Source organism: Alosa pseudoharengus, unplaced genomic scaffold (assembly GCF_046254945.1).
Source record: "Alosa pseudoharengus isolate Yale_2024_CS ecotype anadromous, Long Island Sound unplaced genomic scaffold, YU_APseudo_1.1 YU_APseudo_1.1_scf_6, whole genome shotgun sequence".
In the NCBI taxonomy this organism is placed as follows: Eukaryota; Metazoa; Chordata; class Actinopteri; order Clupeiformes; family Clupeidae; genus Alosa; species Alosa pseudoharengus.
In genome coordinates, this window is record NW_027468848.1 from 22,645,209 (window position 1) to 22,664,812 (window position 19,604).

General features: G+C 43.3%; 1 protein-coding gene across 1 annotated transcript; it reads left to right on the forward strand.

Annotated features, from left to right (window-relative positions):
- Positions 1–843: 843 nt before the first annotated feature.
- homer1b (homer scaffold protein 1b) lies at positions 844–19,483 on the forward strand. Its single transcript, XM_076271329.1, has 8 exons — positions 844–1,119; positions 5,535–5,666; positions 9,759–9,851; positions 10,284–10,435; positions 16,034–16,190; positions 16,640–16,750; positions 16,983–17,063; positions 17,409–19,483. The coding sequence occupies exons 1-8, from the start codon at positions 844–846 to the stop codon at positions 17,598–17,600; spliced, it is 1,194 nt and encodes a 397-aa protein (XP_076127444.1). The 3' UTR covers positions 17,601–19,483.
- Positions 19,484–19,604: the final 121 nt, after the last annotated feature.

The following is a 19,604-nucleotide window of genomic DNA, read 5'->3' on the forward strand; positions in this document are numbered from 1 at the left end:
AAATGAAGATATGATGCAGAAGAAAGAAACAACACTACCCATGGGATCTCAATATTTTGGGGATTAGTATGGGCACAGTCAATGTTTTAGTGATTAAGTACAAATAGGCAGGGGGTAATAGTTGTTTTTGTTGCCTGTTGATGTTACTTAAAAGGCTTTCCACTTTATAATGCATAATTATAGTCTTCTGTTTAATGCTAGGTATTCAAAGGTTTTGCATTTGTTTGAAGATTAAGATGTCCACGCATGGCCCAGAGCCTCCACTGCACAGCGTAGTGTACTGCATTTGAACTCTACTGAATTTGCTTGAAGCTCTCTGCAGCCACCAGCCATCTATGAAACCTACCCAGTACATTAGCACAATCTCTTTTCTACAGCTTTCTTCTTTTGTTTCACATATTTCTCAGGACTTTTTTCATGTAAATGAAAAAAAAAATAGTTTTCTTCGACTGTGCAAATGTAATAATTACAGATGTATGTGTGTCTAAATCTTGATTGTGTGTGTGTGTGTGTACATGCTGTGTGGTACATGTTTGTTTGTATACAAGCACATATGGATTCTTTTGGCCTCCTGGCCAATCGTACACCCAGTGGGAAGGCGTGTAGGGAAAGCTCTGTCAGGGGCGGGCCTCTGGCTTGACAGGTTACTGCGATCCAAACTATAATTAGTCCGTCACCCCTCTGCGGAAACCAAACAGCTGACACTTCTATTTTGGCCCCGTGGATCCAGCCCTCCTGCCACGGCGGTGTCTTTTGTGTGCAGTTCACCCACGGTGTAAATGGTGGGTGGGCTTCTGACACTGGTGCCACCTGCAAGCACCCCAGAGAGCCGCTCGAGCCAAGATGGAGGCCGGTGGCGAGATGGTGATCCAGCTTCCCGGTCACTCCGGTTCGCCGGGCAGCGGGGAGACGGTGGTGCTGCGGCACAAGGAGGTTCACCACTTCTTCTTTGTGCCCTTCAGGGAGCAGCCGATCTACAGCACCCGCGCGCACGTCTTCCAGATCGACCCCAGCACCAAGAAGAACTGGGTGCCCACCAGCAAGCACGCTGTCACCGTCTCCTACTTCTATGACAGCACCAGGAATGTCTACAGAATCATTAGTCTGGATGGCACTAAGGTAAGAGTGAAACCTTCACTTGTTAAATATAATTCCTAACCCTGCTGCAGATTTGAGGAAAGGCTAACTCAGCACTGACCAATCACAATTTGACAGATTTTGTGGACATTTGGCTATTGTTGAGGTCACTCATGTGGTACCATTTGCTGAGGGCAGCTTGGCCTTTCTTACTCATTTGCCCCCCCATGGGACCACTTGGTCAGTGCAGATGGGACACTCATTGCCTCTGACTGTCATCAGCAGTGGTCAATTTGAGAATTAATCAGAGGCTGTGCGCCATGCGGAGAGTGACAGATTAGAGAGAGGCTACTGACCATCATCAGCACACACACATACACACATGACACACGGCCAAAGATAGGGGCAGATGTCTGACCTGCTTTCGCTAAAAGTTCTTCTCAGGCTCGCACTGTAACCTGAGACCGAGGTCGCCGTGGTTCTCTGGTCTCCAGGCAACATCAACAGTGGCTGTACTGTAGCTAGAGAATGGCAGCTTCCGGTTGGCAGCAAAAACAGACGAAAGCAAGAAAACATAAGATCTACAAAGGCTATGGATGGCATTACTTTGTAGTTTTTCTTGTGAGCAATGACAAAGCGATTCTGTCTCAACCTATGATTTTCAAGCAGCCCATTGATGTGGGCTGACAGATCTCGAAAGCTTAGCCCACACACTGCACTCGAAAAGCAGCATTGCTCTATTTTACTCTGAAGAGTATCTATCTATTAGTCATGTTGTCTTTTTCCAGTAGGGACTGTCCATCTCATAATTCACGCCAGCAGAAACTCCCTACCTCTGTTTTCCTGTCTTATCTAAAGAGAGCGATGTGTGGACAGTGGTTAAAATAGCCTCTTCAGCATACCCTACTGTGTAAGGACTCTTCACCGTCCCTCCCTCTCTGTCCAGGACTGAAATAAGGCTGCCACGCGATCCCACTGTGTCACTGAGCAGCCCGGGCAGAATTCTTCCAGCCTTGTTGTCAACCCCTCTGGTTTGCTTTGGCTGTTTGATGATATGATTATCTATCTACCCAGAATCCCTGCACACAGTGGGTCAATGAACTGCCTGGTGGCACTACTGTGTCCAGCCCGAGGGAGCAGTGGAGCCGAGAGCAGTGAACCCAGTGGCTATGCTTGGCCCCGGTACTTTTGTACAGTTGTAGATATGGTGTGTCTGTATTAGCAAAGGCCAGGGAATTGACACACACTCACAGCACACACATACAGACACACACAGCACACACCCACACACGCGCACACACACACGCATACACCCATACACAGCACACACACACACACACACACACACACACACACACACACACACACACACACACACACACCACAGGGGAAATACATAGCTGTGCTCTTACTTTACCTCCAGTCATCTCATCTGATCCACATGAGTGGTGCTGGGGTTTTCTCTTTCTTTCTCTCTCTTTTTCTTTCTCTCTCCCTCTCTTCCTTTCTCATTGCCTGTCTTGCCCTGCCGTTTCGTTCTCTTTCTAATACTCTCGCTTTTTCTCTCTCTTTATGACCCCCTCGATCGCTGTCCCTACCCCCCTCTCTGTCTCCCCTCTCTCTCTCTCTCTCTCCCTCTCTCTTTCTCTCCTTCTCTTTCTGTCCTTTCATTCTCTCTCTATTCTCTCACTCATGATTTCTCCATCTTTATGCCCCCATCTACCCTGCTCCCCAGCCCTCCACCCACATCTCCATCTCTTTCTCTCCTCCTTCCACTCCCTGCACTCCACACCCTAAGACACATGCTGGCGGGACGTTGCTAGCCCCCCCCCCCCCCTTTCTCTCTCTCTCAGAGGGACTGCTGGGACGGGTTTGTGTTAACTGTGCGTTAGCTGCAGCTGAGCTGTAGCGGGGCCGAGCCAGGGTGTCTGCTTAGCATTCCAGCGGTGCAGCCGGGTGTATGCAAGAACATGAAAAAGCCTCCAAACTGTCAGCTCCTAGGGGCTGTGCTCTTGCCTGTAGGAAAAAAAAAGACAAATCAGCAATAGTAAGCACTATAGCACTATTTCAGTGTATCACCAGGACTCTTGTTCAGCTCACTTTTATCCTGAAGACGAAGGGAAAAAAACAGATCGAAGACGAATTGCTTTCCTCAGCTCTTTGCTCACTGGTTTCGTACTAAACATGGGTTTAAAATGATGCAAATGTTGCTGCAAATGATAATCTGTTGTTTTCGTAATAACAGTTCAGTAGAAGGTGATAGATAGCGAGGGACGACTTTCCTCATTGCACCGCATATTAATGCCAACAAGAGGCATGCTTGACAACACATGGCACGATTTCATTTGTTTCATTCTGTGGATGGTTAGCTGAGACAGGGACACAGGGACACACACAATCAAACACATAAACTGATGCACACCTGCATGTACATGTGCTCAAATGTAGATGCATGCACACACGAGCACACACGCACAGACACACGTACAACAACCCAGAGAATGAGAGAGCTGTGCAAGCGTATGTGTGTGTGTGTGCATGTGTGTGTGTGTGTGTAGCAGGAGCCTAATGAGAGCAATCGCTCTTCCCTGCACCAGCTAAGAGGAGCGAGTGGGCGGATAGGATGGGAGGATGGGAACGGAGAGCAGCGCGGAGAGGAGAAGAGAGGAGAGGAGAGGAGAGGGGCTGAGCACTCTGCTTTCCCAGTGGACTGGAGGTGGTTTGTGTAACACATGAGACAGGAAGCTGAGGGAGGGAGACTAGAGTGCTTTTGTAGTTGTTGTCTCCCCCACACCCAACCCCCACCTCCACACCTCCATCATTCGCCACTATCCATCCATCCCATCCGCCCACCCAGCCACCCACTCACTCTGCATCACCCTAGTTTCCTCCATCACCATATTCACATGGATATTGTGCTCCCTTTTACAATGCGGAAATATGTGGCTGTGCCACCATTGGCTGAATGGAGAAATGCAGGTGTGATATCTATCTATCTTTCTATCTATCCTTCAATCCATCCATTTATCCATCCCTCAGTCAGGGGAGGTTGATAGCCTATAATGGCATAGACATTATGGTTTTGGCACACACAAGCATTCACAAACCATTAAGGCAGCAGCTTTGTGAAAATAAGTAATCGCCCTATAACGGTGGGACGGACCAAGTTCAATTACAGGCCTTTGAAGTGCTTATGGTTGGCTACTTCTCCCCTTGATGGGTCACTCTGTTTATTTCTGTCCTGAGAGACCTACGCATGATTCATGAGCTCAGCGCCAGGGTCTGCTAATGCAGTAGCTAAAAACGAACCGCCACAACCACCATTTATGCTCCCCGCACTCCAGTAGGGACCTGTGGTTGTGGCGGTGTTTAAGGTCCTGCTCTTCGATTAGGAGCATTATGTGTGTGTGTGTGTGTGTGTGTGTGTGTGTGTGTGTGTGTGTGTGGACCAGCATGCACTGCTGATGATTTATGCCTTCTGAGTCACGTTGTCACTGGGGAGTCTTGTTGGTTTATTGGCTTGGTGAGGATGAGATTAGTGGACTCCCGCACACACACACACTGACCAGTTCATGACACCACTAACACTATACACTCTGTGTGCTGCTGCTGCCTGAGAGCGAGGTTGTTTGGTCATCACAGGCCATCCCTGTAAGACCAGGGCCAAGGAGAGAGGTGTTTGTCTTTGTCTAATTTGTCCCTAAATCACATGAAAATGTGAATATACTGCATGTTTTTTTTTACTCTTTGTAGCTGAAGTGCTGCTTCTCTGGCAGAGATGTTGTACCTTATACGCAGTGCAGATTCTTCAGTTAGACAGTATAAGTATAAGTATAAGTATAAGTATACTCTTTTGATCCTGTGAGGGAAATTTGGTCTCTGCATTTATCCCAATCCGTGAATTAGTGAAACACGCTCAGCACACAGTGAAGTGAAGCACACACTAATCCCGCCACAGTGAGCTGCCTGCAACAACAGCTGCGCTCGGGGAGCAGTGAGGGGTTAGGTGCTTTGCTCAAGGGCACTTCAGCCGTTCCTACTGGTCGGGGTTCGAACTGGCAACCCTCCGGTTACAAGTCTGAAGCGCTAACCAGAAGGCCACGGCTGCCCCAAACAGTAACAGCCTGAAGGCCTTCATTTCACAGTGAGCGGTCTTTTCTCGAGGGAATAAGACTTTAAGTACATTCAACCTATTCATGCAACTACAGTGTGCAGATCACCAAAGCCAATTTCCATGCGGATCATGTTCCTCTTATTCTGGGTGATGAACTAAAAAAATAATATGAACATTTCTAAGTAGACATGCAGAACCCTCTTAATACCAGAGATACAGTGTTTCACCATACAAATGTTACTGTTGCAGTTACTGTTACACCCCACTCCAATATGCAGTATTTCGTTACCAGCTGGCAATGTCATGTGAGGTGTTGAGAATGCGGTTGTTTCTCTCTCCCTAGGCAATAATAAACAGCACTATCACTCCAAACATGACTTTCACCAAGACGTCACAGAAGTTTGGCCAGTGGGCCGACAGCCGCGCCAACACAGTTTACGGTCTGGGCTTCTCCTCCGAGCGCCACCTGACAAAGGTGGGTGGAACTCTCTCTCTCTCCCTCTCTCTCTTTCTTTCTCTCTCTCTCTTTTTCGTTTTCTGTCTCTCTCTTTCTTCTCTTTCTCTCTCCATCTCTGCCTTTCCTTCTGCTTTCCACTGCCTGTCTCTAGGTTTTTTGCCTGTCCGTTCCTTCTTTCTCTCTCTGTATCCCCCTCCCCCTTTCTCTCTGTCCTCCCTCCCATCCCTCTTTGTCTCTCCGTTCTGGAGCTGGGGAACACCTACACACTGTGGTCTAATGAGGAGCTGTACAGTCATCACTGAGTGGGTGGCTGGTCGGCATGGTGTGGTGCTCTCCTCTCGTCTCTCCTCCTCCTCTTCTCTCTCTCTGTCTCTCCATCTTTCTCCCTCCTCTTCATTCCTCTTCTCTCTCTTCTCCCCCTTTCTCCTCTCTTCTCTCTCTCTTTCTCTCTCTCTCTCACTCTCTCTCCCTCCCCTGCTGTATTATGATGAAGCTCTGTCGTGAACCGGGGGTGGGGAGAAGCAGGGCTGAGCACATCCGCCTCTCACTGAGCCCTTATACAAGATGCACACACACACACACACACACACACACACACAGCTTCTCTGATTCTCTCTTCATCTCTTTCTCCCTCTCTTGTTCTGTCTCTGTTTCTCTCTCTTCCTGTTTCTCTCTATTTATATTTGTATACAGTATATTGTCCTCTCTATACTGTCTATATTGCTTAAAATATCATCATAAATATATTTACTGTTAGTATCTCTGCCTCTGTCATCCCCTCAATTCTTTCTCTTCCTTCTACCCCCCTCTCTCTCTCTCTCTCTCTCTCTTCTCTCTCTCACTCTCTCTCTCTCACTCTCGCTGTCTCACTGTCTGCTTTGCATGTTCCAGTCCTGTCACTCTTCCTGCTCTCCATTGCAGACACATTTTTTTCCCTATTTTACCCTCTCAGCCTTTCTTAGCTGGTCATGTCAGTGAGGTGCGAGTACTCTAGTACTGCAGTCGTACAGGTGTTCTCACACATGTCCATACACACACACACACACACACACACACACACACACACACACACACACACACACACACACACACACACTTATATTTGTGAACATATAGAATGATCTAGACCAGTGGTTCTCAAATGGGGGTACGCGTACCCCTGGGGGTATGTGAAGGCACTCCAGGGGGTACGTGAGATTTTAACCCTTAGAAGCCGATTACGCAAAGTGTGTCAAAAAACACACCCTTTCTTCTCTGTTAGCCTACATTGCTCCACAACTGTTCATAGCAGCGAGAAGCCTTTATTGTGTGACAGAGCAGAAGTGGGGCTTTCCAACTGACCATGCACTTGTCTGTACGTTAAAGTATGAAGATTAAAAAAAATCATGAAATTAAATCAAATTGCATCATATTTACAGTCTCTGCGTTCACCTGCGCACCCTACTCTCATTTGAATTACTTGCGAACCCGTGAACGCATAGATATGGCAAGCATATCAGATGAAAGAGGAGACAAAGGGCTATCAATTGGTACCAAGTATGTCGATCCTTCTGGCTTATGAAAACAGACGAAGTGACTGCAAAATAATAACATCATGTACAAAAACCAACTGCACACCCATTACTCTCGTTTGAATTCCTTGCGGACCTGTGATTGGATAGATATGCCACGCATGTCAGATGAAAATGGAGACACAGAGCTATCATTTGATACCAAGTACATCCTTCTGGGTTATAAAACAGACGAATTGACAGCAAAATAATAACTTCATATAGCTCGACTTACCTCACGTTTTTGTCTGTTTTGGTGGCTAAGCATGTTTATAATCCAACGCTATTGTGTGTTTCTCTATGGCAAAGAATGTTCATAACCTGGAGATCCTAGCAAATTCCTGCATGGCATTCAATTCAAGGCTCACATTGCATCCCAATTTGTTCGACAAAGAAACACCTTTTTTACCTTTACTTTTTTCATGGCAACACAGTAAAAAGTTGTAGAGATCATGAGTGCAGACAGGCACACACACGTAAACTCGGGTCAAGTCAGGTCAGATCAGTTCGTGTTCCAGATATGGAGCGCAGAAATGTCATTTTTAATCACTAAATTAAAAAAATGGCTTTTATTTCTGTAAGGCGCACACCACATATGTCTGTAAATTGCTCAGCCCCAGAGAATCCCTCCACCGTGGCAATGATATTGCCAGATTTAGGACAGTCTGCCCTACACACACATGAAATGCATGTAGAGCTATGAGCTTGCTGTGGTGAGATACATGTCAAAATATAAGATTTTTTATAATACGCTTTTTATATTTTAATTCTTTAAAAATCAAAATAAAATCAATGCTAGTACTAATACATGAAATGATGGCAGATCTGGATAGCCTAGACTCTGCCGGAAAAAAACAATATATAATATGTGTGTGTGGCACTAACAATGACCAGAATAAATCCTTATGAATAAAGGTAGTGAAAATGCCCTAAAAAAAGGGTTAAAATATACATATATTTAAAAAGTAGAATCCATGCAAAAATACTTAAAAAATTATTTAATTATTTAATAAATATTTCAGGAAAATATAAGTTGTATGTGTATGTGTTTATTAGTTCCAAAGTTTAATAAATTAGACACTGATGGCACAGTGCTCTGTTTTAAGTCTTTTTTTCTTAACTAAAAATGCTTTGCGCTGGTTAGGGGGTACTTGGCTGAAAAAATATTTCACAGGGGGTACATCACTGAAAAAAGGTTGAGAATCACTGATCTAGACCATCTTTATTCATCTAATAATTCAGTTAACAACAAAAATGCAATAATACATTCACAGGGCAATTACTGTAATAGGCTACTGCTCTAAGATCTAAATTAAAATGTTACGTACATATAGTCTAATGATATGGGAAAATTGGATTGCATTACTGTATCACTACCCATTACAACATTACTGTATCACTACCCATCACATGCACAAGCTGTCGGCAACTGTCAGGGATTACTTGTGCATTTTTCACGGCTTAGTCTGGGTTTGCTCTGCTTGCTTGGCATATTGCCATACCAGGCACCGATTTTTCTCTCTCCTTGGTGCTGTGGTGGAGGTTCACTGCCTAGGCACCCCACGCCTCCACAAACACCTCCGGAAGTGGAGGAGAAGTCGCTGGGTCTTTTCACTGCAACCACGACAGGGCTGTTTTCGTGAGCTGCTCGGCCCCTTCAGAGATAAGCGTAGCGAGAAATCTGAACCTACCCACTCTGTCAACTGTACACCTCCTGAGTTTGAGATATTATGTTGTACAGTATATACTAATGGTGTGCATACTTGCCTATTACATTATAAATGTCTATTGACTTTACATTACTAATGTCCAATGCACCGCTCCATTATCTAATTCCTTAAGCAAATAGAGTTTCATGGGCAATACAATTCTGCTCAGACAGGCTAGAAAGGCTGGAAACATTCAAAGGCATCATATTGAAATTATAACTGTGATTGTTTTATTTCTCTCTCTCACTCCATCCTCTAACTGCACTACAGCACTACAGGAGGACAGACAGGAGGAATGTGATTAGCTTTGATTTCTGGAGAATGAGGAGAGGGTGTCTCTTACTCCCTGTACTCCCCAGTGACTTGACGAATGCAGGGCTGTTATGTAATTATGGAGAGAGCTGTTTAAGTGTATTAGAGGGGTGAACGGAGAGAGAGAAAGAGAGAGAGAGAGGGGGGGGTATACCCATGATATGTGTGCCATTAGCAGTAGGCTGAACACCTCACACTGAAGTGGGGAACCTCTATGGTCTGAACATGACCCACAGTCTTTGCCTTTTTCATTGCACCCTGTGTATGTAATGCGTGTGACTGTCAACGTCTTTGCTAGTTAGGTATACAAATGCTAGGAAATGCTAACATTATACATTAAGCATTTCTCATGGATGAGCTTTGACATTTAAAATGCAATATTACTCTATATTGGATCCTTTACGCACCATTTCAACTTGGTGGTTATTGATTATTGCTTACGTATTCCCATTTACAATTTCACGGGGTATGGAGGTAAATGGATTTCTAATGGTGGCTTTAGCCCTGTGTGTAGTGGTATTGATCATGTCAACTTCCAGTTCGCAGATAAATTTGCCGAGTATAAGGAGGCGGCGCGGCTAGCTAAGGAGAAGTCCTTAGAGAAGATGGATCTGGCCAGCTCGCCCTCTCAGGTAGGCTGGACACACAGTGGACTACTCATTTCAATTGATATAGACCCTTTCAACAATAAAAACAAAAACAATGCTTGAACGTTTTATTTGGGCCCCAATCTACTTCCTCTGCATTAAGATAACATATGGAATGTTAAAACGGAAGTCTTGTGGGGCCAACTATGATGCTGATAATGGAACTCTCTTGAAAGGGTCCATACCCTGTCTGTTTAAACAGTGTTGTGGAAACATTTTGGGATGACTGCTCCATTTTTGATGTGGAGTGTGATCAGGCGAAGAGAGGAAATACTTGAACTTCATGATAGAAGTGGTCATCTGAGTGATCCATATTAGAATTGGACAGAAAAACCTTAGCTGGACCGCTTTGTAAATGTTTATTTCGGTAATGTTTGGGCAATTTTTGAACATGTTCTCTTCTGTCTGCGGTGTCAGGAATCAGCGCCAGGAGAAATACAGTCACCTCTGACCCCTGAGAGCGTGAACGGCACCGGGGACGACGCGGCCATGTCACCCCAAGACGTCCCCACCCCCATCACCGAGTCACTGCCAGAGCCGTTACCGATCACACAGTCTTTCACACACAGGTAAACAGACCCAACTCAGTCTCGCTCCTGTAGTGTGTAACGCACACCCCAAAGTGCCATGCTCTCTTATCAGACAGTAAGACAAATTGTCTCTTCTTCAGGCCATGTGCTGTGCACTTGTCCACATCTTACATTTTCTAAGTCTGGTTTCACTGTGAAAACCACTTCTTTTATGACTCAGTGTTTACTGGCCCTGTCATGCAAAAGTTTGGCCACAAAAATAACCAACATTCCCCATAGCACTTACTGAGTAATACTCCACATCTACATGTTAACAGTGTAAATGTGTGTGTGTGTAATTGTTATAGCCTTTACGAGGAGTAGTTATTTTTATGGTACATAATTGCCATGTACCGTAATATGCCCAAATTAAATGACCAGGCTAATGCTAAGCTCAGATACAGTATATTCTCCCAAAGTGGACGATAGTGCGAGAACTGAGAGGATAAATGTATAACAGTAATAAGAATGGCAAGTTCACTTAAGTGTCACCTTCAACTAGTGACCTTCAACTAGTGACATCAACTAGTGCAAAGCATATTTTCAAGGGTAAAACTCATGGAAGTTAATATTCATGCAGTGTAATTCATGTTAGACTGATTGATTTCAAGCACAAACTGATCTCAACAGTGCTCAGTGATGCTGTGTGATGTTCTGTTTGAACAGCTCTTCTTTTACGTCATTGTTCAAATGCAAAAAAGTCAAGGACACACACACATTTTTGAAAAATGAAAATCTGACAGTCCAACAAAGGGTGATAATAAGACACATACTTAAAATTCTGTTCAATCAGTCAAAAGGACTGTTTGCTTTGTCGTGCTGAATTCACAATCAAAATAAATTGCATTTCTTCTTTTTCTTCCAGACAAGAGTTTAAAGCATGCTTGGTGTGCTCCTTCTGATAGGCGTAGCGCCTTTGCCAGGACTTGTGCTCTGAGCACGTTTTACTGTTTACAACTCTCAGCTTGTATCTCCTGTTGTTGGCATTCCACACTGAGTCTCCAAGTTCTTGGGGCATTGCATTCCTGAACTGTTAGTGCTGACCTATATGAAATGCAATGTAACACATCACTTATGAAGGGCATTTTGCATTCTAACTGGCAACGAAACCTATATAGTATTTTTGGAAGATGTTATTAATTAAAATGCAAAGTTTGAGGGCTTTTCCTGTGCAAACAATCTGGGTTTTTCAGTTTTTGTAATTTTTATTAAGACATTTCCGGGTCTTTTCTGTAGCACTTTGATGGTGCTGTATTGTTTGAATGGCTTATACTGTATCTTGTCAGTGATCTTCCTTGTTTGAATCATGACTGTTCCTCAGAACTGTGTCTGTAGTGAAATGTGCTCTGGCTGTAAGTTGCTATACTGTAGGTGTTTTTATTGAGGATGATTTCAAACAATACATTCTTCTCTTTTGTGTTGTAATGATGTGTATTTATGTAACGTTAGTGTGTACACATTGATTTTTATTTGTTTTTGTCAGTTTTGTTCAATAATTTGAATGTGTAATGTAATAGTAGACAGTCTCCATTATTATTTGCAGCAGAATCTCAGAAACATCTGTGCATACGTTTGGTATCTTCAAAATGATATTTGCTATCAAACTGTACATAGTATAGACATATTAATCATATTTTTATCCAGTTGATAATCCAATATAAATGGTTTACTTGCTTTTGATACATGTTGCAAGCTAGTATTGAAAACAAGTAGTAGACGTGTAGTTCTGCAGAGATGCATGATGACGTAACTCTCACACCCACACACATCAGTAAGTTAAGTGTACTCTATGTATTAGATAGCAGATGGCTATCCAAACTGAACTGTTTTGCTACAGTTCCAGAATGCACACTACACTCTATGCACCCTGTGCACTACGTTTTACCGTCATCACCGTCATTACTTTAACAGACTAAATATTTTTGTCTGTCTTTCCAGTAAAGTAACAGTAGCATGCTGTATTTGGAACATATTCACACATCTATGTAACACCACTGAGAAGCTAGATGTAGTCTGGTGCACTTTCTATTACTTGTTACCGCTACAAGCATGTGACGGCAAAAGCACAAATAAGACAAATAAACACAGTGAATGTGCATTGGGGGATCAACTGCATGAAAATTAAGTGGAACATTTGTGTAACTAAAATCCTACACTAAGTATTCCTTTTGTCCTCATTACTTACCATTATATTATCTTCAAAGGAAGGAGGTTAATTTGCTGTCAAGAATCTCTGTAGGATGAATAAGCTTCATTGAAATTTAATGAATCGAAGGCTTGCAAATAATGGCAAATTAAAATGGCATCAATGAATGAATGAATGATTGAATTTTATTTTATATTGGAAATTGATGCATGTTCTTATCAATGCATTTGATTTCATATTAAATGTATTTGTTTAAATCACATGCCTGAAAATCTGATGACTTCACAGCTTTTAGCACATGGTTTTGGGTGATGGTGTCCAAACCTCCATAATTGTGTTCAATCAGGTGTTGATAATTCACACACACCCACACACTCAGGCACGCACCCCAGTTAATGAGCCAGACAGATACACACACACACACACACACACACACACACACACACACATACATATGCCCACACATGCAAGTAGGTGCTTACACACATGCACTCATATACACACGTGCGCACTCATATACACACGTGCGCACACACACACACACACACACACACACACACACACATACACACACACACACATACACACACACACAAAAACACATGTCTTGTGAAATAAAATTACAGAAATATAAAGACTAATAAAGGCTAAAAGATGCACTTAACCAAATTCTATATGGTATATTACACTAATATTATTTCAAATGTGAGCCACTGTGTGTCATCCACACACACCGTGCATTTTAATTTAACCTTACCACATACACTATGTGTAGATGTGTCATATACAATATAATACACTTTAATTATAAGCTGTGATTTTTATGAGTAGTATAGTATAAAGGGCTCATTCATTCATTCATTTGCATGCCTCTTTATTTATTTGTTTTTGACTTATTCTGTCTGTGTGATTATGGTGGTGTGAGTACATATTATTTGAAAAAAAGTCATAACATTTATAGGCATAACACAGATGTTTTGCAAGAGTTTTTATTATGTTCTCACATGGTGCCATAGCAACAGAACAGTTACTTCTGAAATTACACTCAAGACAAGCTCCCGGTAAAATGATCTTTGAATACAGTTTCATGCACAGTGACAAGCTACCATTCGCTCAAAGTTTACACACGGTCCTCTGAGAGTGAAGAATGTGGTTAGTGCTGAATATGTTGCAAAGCCATGTTTCAAGTGACCACTGAAGTTAACACTTCATCTTGCTGTTCTGTATGCTGTATGCTGTTCTTAATGTACTCGAGGTGAAAAGTTCACATAGTCACATTGTGCAGATCATCAGATACTCATGTACCTAACGTACATGGGCATCCATCAGTTCTTCTGAAATAGTAGCTTGGAATTGCCTCAACTCTACTATCAGTAAAATTAATGGAATAATCATTGTAAGGCGTCAGTCATAAGAATAAGATATACATAAAGAAAAAAAAATATATTATGCGTCTGACTTACCATGTCTTCTCTTGGCTGTTTGTGAGTGTTCTGCTCTTCGCAGGCATCATGTGGACGCTATCAGAGTGGTGAAACTGAGGACCTGGAGCTCTGTCTCTGCCATCCCTGCCTCTCTATCTTTCTCTCTCTCTCTGTCTCTGAGCCCTTAAGAGCCTGTGCGTCTCCTTTTTGTCACGCCTGCTAGTCTGTAGGTGTGGGGAGAGAGTGGGACGAGTTGTTGTCTGTGAGGCTTGCGTCACCGTTTGAAGGTATAGATATGGTGGCGGCGGTGGTGGTGGCAACAGCGGTGGCGGTTTGTGCTCGTGTGCGCGCTGTTATGTAATCACTGCCGGGCACCGTGGGGGACTTCTGAGAAATCACACAGAGAGAGAGAGAGAGAGGGAGGGAGAGAGAGAGAGAATTAGCCTCCCATGCCATAGCGAGTGGGCGCCTTTCACACACAGTGGGTTTTTTTTCTCTCTCCGTGGATGATGCATGTGTGTGTGGATGAGTGTGAGCGTGCTGCTGCTGATGTTTGTACGTGTGTGTGTGTGTGTGTGAGTTTGTGTGTGTGTGTGTGGTGGGGGTGATGATGGAGAGATGGGTCGTGGTGCTTCACGGCAGCCGCCCACCCTCAAGTGGATCTTAACACGAACTCACCACCACATCAGTGACCCTGGGAAACACAGGGAGCTTGTTCAAAGCCTTGCTGTTTTCCTTTTACTTGGAAATTCAGTACGGAACTGCTACAGCCTCTGGCACACTGCTGCTGAGATGGGCCATTGAAATGTATTGAGCGTCGCACATGTGCTTGCCGTTCACACGAGGCATTGCTGTACTGTACGTGGGCTGGTGCTGTTGTGTAATGTTTTGGAACATGTCTGTGTAGACTCTGAGAGCCAAACCCATCTGATACCCACAGCAATGCTTTACTGCAGTAATGTGTAATTGAATTGTATTGTTCTGGGTGCAGGAGTGTTAGTGGGTTGCCACTGGATAATCCTATGGGTATGCAAAGCGCTTCAATGATCTATTTCCAATTACAGTATTAAGTTTTTCACATGTCAAAGTTTCAGTATCAAAGTACAGTCTTTGGAAGTGTCAATATGTTGTGTACAATATGAGGTTCACACTATTAGGTCCTTGCGATGCAGCTATTTTTATGCAAAAACAGGGAACCATTGTTATTTATCAAGCATGATGTATTTTATTGGCTGATTTTACAAGTGGTATTATCTGACATTTGAACAACAGATTGGCGTTCGTCAGTCATGCACCATCTGATCCAGTGAATAGCATGCTACACTCATCCTCTTTGCCTGTCTTTCTCTCTCTGTCTCTCTCTCTCTCTACCACCCTCTGTGTGACTCCTACCATGGGTTGCTGCCCAGTCACCGTCACCCTCTGAGCACTAGAGCCGATTACCGAAGCCCATGGATGTGATTAACTGATGTGGGGTTCAGATTTAATTAGATTCGATGATGACCACAAATATTTAAGACTCTGTGTCTGCCTGTGCTGTTTTCTGTCTTCAGTTAAAAAGCTTTGAAGCAGGTTTTCCGGTTTCCTTTCAGGCAGGGGAAGTTTTGTGTCCCAATCTGGCCTACAGAGAGTGAGTGGTGCTCAGCAATGAAAGAGAATTTCACAATATGTGACCACATTTAGGTTATTTATGAACAGAAGCTGACCATTTTGCAGATATAGCAGGTGATGCTAAGCAACCAGTAATGCTCATGTTTTAGAAATGTGGGAAATATGGTTCATCTTTGGTGGTTTGATATATTGTGTGATGATGTTATGCACTGTTCCAGTACTTCCTTGTCCTGCTTCTCACCAAAAAGAACTCTAATTGTTCCAACTCCCTCGGCCCCCGAGAACACAAGAACAAGCACAAAATCAACCGTAGTATTTTGACAGAGATGTCTCAAACGTTGACGTCTCTCTCTCCCTCTCTCTCTCTCTCTCTCTCTCTTTCTGCCTCTCTCTCTCCTGTCTTTGTCTCTCGTGCAGCCCCACAATCACCAAGCACTGGGAGGCAGAGCTGGCAGCGCTGAAAGGCAACAATGCCAAGCTGACGGCCGCCCTTCTCGAATCCACAGCCAACGTCAAGCAGTGGAAACAACAGCTGGCAGCTTATCAGGAGGAGGCCGAGAGGCTTCACAAAAGGGTGAGGCACTGTGGGATTTGAACCGCAGGGGCCGAGCGAGACAGGGAGTACAGTAGTTAGTAGTGGGTGAGATGGCAGATGAGAAGGCAGCCGTGGGAAGAAAAAGTGATAATAAAAAAAAACGTGTGGATGGAACAGCTTGAGTTTGATGATGAGCAGAATTACAAATCTGAAAGGTGGAGGGGGCTGCGATGAGGAGGTGTTAGGACTGTGAAGGAAAGGATACGGAGGAGCTGTTGAGTGACGTGCCTGAGCTTGGGAGGTTGTGTGTGTGTGTGGTGTATGGGTGTGTGTGTGTGTGTGTGTGCGTGTGTGTTTTTCTCTCTCACACTGACTGTGTGTGGGCAAAGCAGAACCACAGTTCAGGCATCTGACATGTTTGAAGTACGACACAAAATAGAAACTGTATTTTAACAACCGATTTGTCTTGGTATTTGGTTTGGCTCTAGGTGACAGAACTGGAGTGTATGAGTGGCCAGACAAATGTGATCAAATCCCAGAAGACTGAGCTAAATCAAACAATAGAGGAGCTGGAGTCCGCTTTAAAGGCTAAAGAAGAGGTACAGTTCTCCCCGCCACAGGCTTGTCAAGGCATCAAGGCATTCCCTGTGTCAAGTAGATTTACTGATAATCAAGCCAATGGTGATAAGTTTATGATTAGATCAAAACACATGACTTAACATGACATAATTTTGTGTATGTATATGCTACTTTGAAGTACTACTAAATGAGTTTATGGATATAATATAGAGCATTTATGATTTGTTCTATTTCATTCTCCTACCACTCTAGGAAATTGAGAGATTGAAAGAAGAAGTGGACAGGACTAAGGAAATTCAGGAACAGAAAGATGCTCTTGCTCAAAAATTACAGGTAACCAGAAGACTTAGAAGAAGATTAATTGAAATCACTCTGCATACAATGTCAAAACAGAAAGAAATGACTAAGAAGAGTAAGTTTCATGATTAAGTACAAACGGTGGGTACCATTTTACAACACAGCACAAGATGTTCCACGGCTTTGAATGGATCAGATAATTCCACGTTATGGTGTACAGTTTCCAGTTGGCCTTTTCCACTTGAAAATGTCAGGGTGACATTGATTGATACAGGTTCCTGTCTAAGTAATTGCCAACCGTCCAGAGTCTGATGGCTGACACTGTATATTTGCGTATGGTGAATTTGAGTGCTCATGAAAATATCTTTCTCCTGTCTGCAGGAGACAGACCTGCGCAACAAGGAGCTGGAGGGGCAGCTGTCTGCCCTGGAGCAACGTCTTGACAACAGCCAGGTGGAACAGGAGACCTTCCGCAAGGACCTCAAGACGCTGCTGGAGATCCTGGATGGGAAGATCTTCGAGCTGACCGAGCTGCGAGACAACCTGGCCAAGCTTATCGAGAGCAGCAGCTAGAGCCGACTCCTCAGAGGAGCCAACCAACCATCACTCAGAAACATGGTCATACAACACCCAAAACCAATGTGTCACTAGGTGCAAGATTTGACGGAGGTCCTGCCTTTTTTATTTATTGTTTTTTTTTGTGAAAAACTCTCCTCTTCAAAAAGAATATGATTGCACCAAATATGCAGCACTCAAAAACATAGGATTAAATTAGAGTAGAATTTCCCTAATGGGCACTTGCCTTTCTACCTGTGCCCTTATACTCTTCTAGACTATCCAATCTTTACCACTCTTTATTCAGTCTTCAAACTTTACTCTACCCTTTTTGTGTCTTCTCTTAATCAATGCTATCCAGTTGATGCACTGTGCTTAAGAGTCTCATTGGTGTTCGGGGAGATGAAGTGAACTAAGCTGCTATGGAAATGTATCAATGGCTGACTGTGAAGTGTGAACCTCTTCAGTGACATAGTTCTCACAATCCCAGAGCCGCGTGTTGTAGCCAGACTTGATCGGCTTGCTCTGACTCTGCTGACCTTCAAGAGCTGCCTCGTTCTTTTTTGAAAAGGCAGAGGGCAATAAGTCGCCAATGCATCGCAACTTCCGGAAGGGTCACCTTTATCATGAAATGTGGACGCGAAGTGCAACACAGGCCTGTATGTTCCGAGCAATACCAAGTGAGGCCTCAGATCCATCGTTTTAGTTTGAGTTGTCAAGTGTTCAGTTCCTGCGGTTACCTGCGCTGGGCCCACACAGGTGCGACTGACTCATTCAGACGGTTGACAGAAGGTAAAAAACAATCTTCTTTTTCCCGTTTGTGTTTTTATATACAAACTATATTTATACTGGACTCGTGCGGGTGAACCTGATGTTATTATATCTTTTTGCTGCTCTTGTGAAAGCAGTGGCGACACTGGACTCTGCCATTTTTGAACTCGCATCTTAATATCAAATATCTTGATCTTGATTATAAAATGTATTAATGAAAGGTTCCATTTGGTTACCTCAAAGTATTTATTTTTTAGAAGTACAATATTATGAACTGAAAGATTTGAACATTTGTAATAGCAGTAAATGAGAATGGATGTGACTGGAACTGGATGGTGGAAGAAAAGGATAAAGGTGTAAGTATCAGAAATGGAAAAAAAGATTATTCAGGAAATATATCTATGATGATGTTTACCATAGGGTTTCCTGGAAAATAAAATTAAGCCATTAACAATGTAGAGATATCATAACCCTGCTCTGTTTACTGTTGTTCAATATGAGAAAAAAATAAATGAAAGCACTTGTGGATTGTATTACAACTGATTAGTTGTGAAGATTGGTTCAGTGAAACGTATTGTATTGATTGACGTATTGTATGGATTGACCATAATGTTGAATTTACAGATGTACAAAGGAAATTAGTATTCTCTTGGTTGTCTAAAAACTGAGACCACATGGGATGCATCTCAAACATGTCTTCTATATCTCGCTCCTTTCAATATATATTGCATAGCCTATTGTTCATCTATAATGCACAAAACTGCATTTATAGTGCATCATAATGCAGTCACTCTACATCATTACAGATTATTATAAATTCCAACTGCTCCACCCTAATAATTATAATCATACTCATGGTAACCAGTTATTCCAGTCGCATTCTAATGTAGTACAATGCGCTTCCTTTATGATGTATTATGGATGTGTGCTTCACTGAGGGAAAGTGGCTCCTCCATTTTGCTCCAAGGCCAACTCCCTGTCGTGCGTAAACGTTTCTCACAGTGTCTGAATCGGTGATGCTACATCGGATAACGTTAGCTGAGTGTCAAAGCGTTTGTTTTTTAAAAGGTCATTACAGATTACATTAGGCTATTCTTTTTGGGAGAGCACAGGAGAGCCGCATTAGCCAGAGGGGGGTGGTCATAGAGAAAGAGGGAAAATAAACGATCAAAGCCATTCTCCTCTGTGTGCTCAGCGAAAACGGAGCTGAGGGGAACCTTGAGCGGAATGTGATCTCCCTCTGCTACGCGC